We start from the raw sequence: 5,901 nt of genomic DNA on the forward strand, positions 1-5,901 counted from the left end.
CAAGGACACAAATGTATGTACAATAAAATATAAATTAACTCATTCTAAAAACTGAAACCCTCACAGGATGTGAAGCAATTGCTTTTCTTTCTTACTTTCTTTTACTTCCCCCACACTGTTTCTTTTCGAGGAACAATTATCATCAATTAGAAGAAGACACACACACACACAAAAAAAAAAAAAATGTAACATTGCTACTTGCCAGATGAGGAAGGGGTTGGCAGGACAAAGGAGAAAACAGAAAGAGAATTTCCTAGAATGGCTTTGATTGGTCATCAGTCTGACATTCCACCCTCATGGAGACCGTTTCCTTAGGAGAGATTAGAAATAACAATGAAAGTGTCATCCTTCTCTCTGACCCCTGGTCAAGGCTATGGGTCACAATGGCCAGCTGTCTGTCCAACCTGAAACTTTTGTCAACTTGACCAGTTGTGATTTCAGACCTGTATCAGGCATGGGGTGATAAGTCTTTGACCATGTAAATATATTAGGAACTACACTGACCAATGTGTTCACTTTCATTTAAGATACTGTGGGTGTGATTTGGTTGCTATTACTAGCAGACTAAGTGACTGCATAGAATGTCCCTCTGATGACTTGCAGACACCAGTGTAAATAGCAGAATGGACCAAGTGATAGGAGGACCCTGCAGAAGAAGCAGACTAAGCAAGATCTGGGAAGGAATGGTAAAGGCTGATCTGAAGATAAAAATGACAAAGGACTGCAAAATATTGCGACTCACTGTGCTGGATAGAAATCCCCGCCATTGTTTTATGTCTGTTTTTTTTTTTATGCTTGCATAGATGAAGATGATGATAATATACACATAATTTTGGCTTACAAAATAATATTCAATTCATGTAGTAGCGTTTATATACTTATTAAAAACCCCCAGAATTTTCACTACCATTACTTAGAATTTTGCACCACATGCATTTTTTTTTTCAGAATGATGTCATCCAAAACACCATATTTGGAACAAAAGGAATAAGCACAGGTAACCGAATGAATCTTCAGCTGTTTTCTTGTAATTATATTATATACAGTTTTTTTTGTTTATTTTATAGTGAAAAAAAAAACAAAAAAACTCTACTTAGTCATCACTTGTAAGATAGTATGGCTTGATAACATACACTATGTTTTTGCTAATTGCTTTGGTTGCTCATTAAATCAAATCTCAGCTATCTCAACAGAGAGAGGGCTGTACCAGCACCTGGTTGGTACGCAATATAGCTGAAATAGAGAGGTACAATGTGAATCCATGGCTTGAATGCCTTAACAAGGCCCATACCTTCACTATTTTGCGGTTCTAAAATATTAATGCTCAATACAAAGCTTTAGATAGGCAGTATGTAGAGCCGAGGATCAGAAACTTATTTGGTAATGGTCCACTTTTGGTCTATTTTGTAGTCATGGCCAAAACTTTGGGACATAGATCTGAAAATTAGAATTTTTATATTCAATCTCCAAAGTTATATTTGAATTTAATTGTACTTGGGCATAACAACTTGAATTAAAAAAAAAAAAAAAACGTTCCAAACTTTTGGTCATGACTGTATTTCTATCCAGGGTCCACATATATATCTTCCATATCTAAATATTCTCCATCTATTCCTCTATTTTCCACCAATGAAAATGCTTATGTAAGTAAAAATTAAACCAAATCTGACACAAAAGACCTCAATTACTCAATGGTCACCAAATACTTTAAATCTGAAAAGGTCCAAAGCTCATACAGAACATCTCAATGGCCCACCTATAGTTGACCTACAGTGCAGAGTCCAATATATACATACATATATATATACGTGTAGTACAATTCTTTCTGAATTTTCAGATTTTTTTTTTTTATGCTCGGCCACTTCGTTTTAAATTGAATTAATATTCAATTTATCACCCTATCTATCTCTCTATATATATATATATATATATATCATAATTCTAATAACTTTAGTGGGATGTCCAAAAACTCAATGAAACACTACCTAATCCATTTTACAATTGTGTGTCTTATTCTTTTCTTGTGTGGTGTTTTATAATTGGCAGTGGCCATGCTAGGGCATTGCGATCTAGCATACAGCTGATTATATTAGCTTCCTGTACTTATCTCACAAGATGTTTCATCTGATGCTCTACCAATTCTGCCATACATTCCCCCATGAATGGTTTAACTTTTTAGCATTTAACCAGCCAGCCAGCCATATCCGGCCTAAATATTCCGTTTTATACTTGGACTAGCCACATCTGGATACTAACACCTTCCCTATAATGAATGTTGCTGTAAAAATATACAATAACATCATTGAAATCTTGAAGCTATGAGACAAATGCATGATTACTTCAAAATAATGTGAACAATCTTTATATTTAACAGAAAAATCTGACTGCTTAAGGGTTAACAAACATATTTTTCTAACTTGTGTTTGCAGCTCGACATATGGGTTAGTGGATGTATGAGAGCTAAGAAGAAGGGGAAGAGAGAATACAACGCCCATCATCTTTTTACATCCGCTTTCTATGCTGGCAAAGGATGGGTTTCACAGTTCAAGTGAGTTCTTATTGAGAGCTACTTCTCATCTTAAGGCTTATAAACCATTTATCTGATATTAATAGAACAAAGAAGAGGTGGGTTAAGTAAAATAAACAAATGGGGGAAGGGGGTATATTTGTGGCCTAAAAACTGTGTGTATGTGTGTAGTCATGGCTAACAAAAGAAAAAGAGATTTAAGAATTAAAAGAGAGAGGGAGAGAGAGAGAGTTTAAATCACTTAACAAACGCTAAGTTAGTTAGTTCAAACCAATTCTGGTGCATCATCATCTATGAAAATTTGACAGAATGAATAAATGGAGAAAAGAAAATGGGAACACCCACACTTGCCCTTTCTTGTTATTATTATTATGAACAATATTAAATGTGTCCTTAAAATATATATTTATTTTTAAACCTGAAAGAGAGCAAGAACACATGCCAACCAACATTATACTGATGGTGATGATGATGACAATAAGCATCATCATCATCATTGCCACCATTGTCATTATTCTTGTCAACAGTTTTATTTTATCATTTTCTTTTTTTTTTTTTTTAAATTCTGCTTCATCATCGTCATTTAACGTCCATTTTCCATTCTGGCATGGGTTGGACTGTTTTACTGAAAATTGGTAAAGTGGAGAGCTGGACTAGGTTCCAATCTGATTTGGCACGATTTCTAATCACATTGGAACCTGGTGCAGCTCCCCAGCTTTCAGTCAAACCATCCAACCCATCCAGCATGGAAAACACATGTTAAATGACGATGATGATGATGATGATAATGTAAAAAAAAAGGGGGGGGGCAGGGGGATTGTGTCTGTTTAAAATGTCTGGTCTATTAGAAATGCTTTTCAGTAACCTTCATTTTGTAATGATAATACTTGAGGAAGTCTTTTAGGGCTAGTGGGAGGGGAAGCTCCGACACTTTGTCGTAAGTGATAAAGCTACAGATGGCAGCTCTGCACAGATGCTGCAGGGAGAATGGATAAGTCCTGGTGAGGGGTCGAGTAAGCATTGGTTCAAAGAACATGCAACAGCTGGGGTCTTTGTAATGTTCGATCAGGCGGCAGACGGTACTGGCTGCAAAGACACCCGGGTCATGGCAGTCGAAACTGAACTTGTGGTTGCACTGCTCGATGCGTGCGTGAAGGGACCTTCCGTAACGTCGAAAACTGACAGAGAAAAGAAAGTCCTCCTGCGCACTGTCTCGCAACAGAAATGTTCCTTCGGCTTTGTTGTCAAGCAGGTTCTCTGCTTCGTACCGATCCATGACCCCCCAGTAAAAACTGCAGTTTGCAATCTGCTGCAGGTCAGGCACTAGACAGTGAGTGTATTCGACCCGACTGTGAATACGCTGATAGGTGTCGCTGTTGGGGGCTTCGTGCGGTGGGTAATCCTGAATGGGTGCATCATTGAAGTCGTCGTCGTTGAAATAATCTAGAGAGAACTGGCTGTGACTCCCAGGGTTAGCCTGTAGCGAACAGCTCTGCTGGAACGACGAGCAGAGTTGGTCGTTAGATGCCAATGTGGAAACAGACCGAAAATTGCGGCATGCACAAAATGTATTTCTGTCTACGTGGTTTCCAGCAACTCTGGAACCACCTTGTTGACCTTCCTGTTGCTGTTGCTGTTGTTGATGACAAGTTGTATTGATGTTATCAGTGGAACAGCCAACCGAACCCGAGGTGTTGTTGATGTTGTTTAAAGATCCAGCAAACTGCCTGGCTGACATTCGATGGTGCTGCTTGTCAACAGAACTAAATAAAGTCTTCTTTGAATGGTGTTTCCGATGATGGCGACTCTTCGGTAAACGCAAGACGTTGTTTGTGGAGATTTGGCAAGATGGAGTCAACAAGAAGTTGGAAGATGATGGTCGTTGTGAACAAGTGGCCAGTAGCAACTGGTGTTCACAACTGGAAAAGTTTGAACATCTGGAAGTTCCAACACAGGGTTGTGAGTAACCCATGTACCGGGACTGCTTAGATTGTTTGTCTCGAAATTTGATTGACCAAGGTTTCTTGTGTTTGTTTTTTGGTGGCGATCCTGAACACGAGCCTGAAGCAGCTTCCATGCCGACATTTGATTTGTATCCGCAATGTTGGCACGAAGAGGGGCAATCTGTGTGTTTTTTGGTTTGTTCAATCTGTAGGGAGTCAGACAGGGCATGCTGCTTCAGCAAGATCGGTTCACTACTTATCTGCGAGGAGCCTGAAGTTAACGAAAGTGTAGCAGCTTGTCGCTCGTGGAGCTCGGCGATACTGACGAGAGACAGTTCACTGCCACAGCAGAAAAATGGACGAATGGGCGATCGATGGTGGACAGTACTTGATTTGTTCTTTCCAGCATGATTAAATGTGGCCATTGCCCCAGACTGCACACTGGATTGACTTTCACTGGAGGGACTGCTTCCTGCAACAAAATAAAAGAAAGAAAAACGATTAATTTAGTTGAAAACAAATCAAAATGATTTAAAGTTAAAATGAATTAAACTCTTTATAAATACCATTTTTTGAGAGTTTTAAATGGCAAGATAAACTGCAGCCATTTCATGATGTAAAGTGGCTGGTGGTAAGAGGACTCTTCCAACCCATGCCAGCATGGAAAAGATAAATTATGATAGCGGTGGTGGTGGTGATGATAATTAACTGTATCCATAGAGCAGCAGATTCCAAAATTGGTAGACTATGCCAAGTTCTGTTCGTTCTGGAAAGGTTTCTGTGGTTCAATGCCCTTCCTAATGCCAGTACACTATATATATACATACAATATATATCTTTTACTTGTGTCAGTCATTAGATTTGCAGCTATGCTGTGGCACAGCCTTGAAGGGCCTGGTTGAACAAATCAGACATAGGCCTTTTTTTGTTTTTCTTTTTTAAATCTGGTACTTTTTCTGCCAGCCTCTTTTTTGCCAAACCACTAAGTTTCAGGGACAAAAACAAACACACTCACACATGACAGGTTTCTTTTAGTTTCTGCAACCAAATCCAGTCACAGACTTTTGATTGACCCAGGGCTACAGCAGAAGACACCTGCCCAAGGTGTTGTGCAGTTGGACCGAACCCAGAACCAAGTGGTTGGAAACTAAACTTATCATACAGCCACATCTACACCCACCTCTCATATATATATATATATATATATATATATATCATCATCATCATTGTCGTTTAACGTCCGCTTTCCATGCTAGCATGGGTTGGACGATTTGACTGAGGACTGGTGAAACCAGATGGCTACACCAGGCTCCAATCTGATCTGGCAGAGTTTCTACATCTGGATGCCCTTCCTAACGCCAACCACTCCGAGAGTGTACTGGGTGCTTTTACGTGCCACCGGCACGAAGGCCAGTCAGGCGACATATATAT

The 5,901-nt window shown here is 39.3% G+C and overlaps 1 protein-coding gene across 2 annotated transcripts in view; it reads right to left on the reverse strand.

Annotated features, from left to right (window-relative positions):
• Window positions 1-597: 597 nt before the first annotated feature.
• The window catches only part of LOC106867384 (uncharacterized), a 61,109-nt gene continuing 55,805 nt past the window's right edge, over window positions 598-5,901 (reverse strand). For both annotated transcript variants that reach the window (XM_014912241.2, XM_014912240.2), the window contains one exon: window positions 598-4,942. In XM_014912241.2, coding sequence (XP_014767727.1) covers window positions 3,372-4,942 — 1,571 coding nt within the window. In that variant the 3' untranslated portion in view covers window positions 598-3,371. The remainder of the gene's footprint in view (window positions 4,943-5,901) is intronic.

This window comes from Octopus bimaculoides, chromosome 11, assembly GCF_001194135.2.
Source record: "Octopus bimaculoides isolate UCB-OBI-ISO-001 chromosome 11, ASM119413v2, whole genome shotgun sequence".
NCBI lineage: Eukaryota > Metazoa > Mollusca > Cephalopoda > Octopoda > Octopodidae > Octopus > Octopus bimaculoides.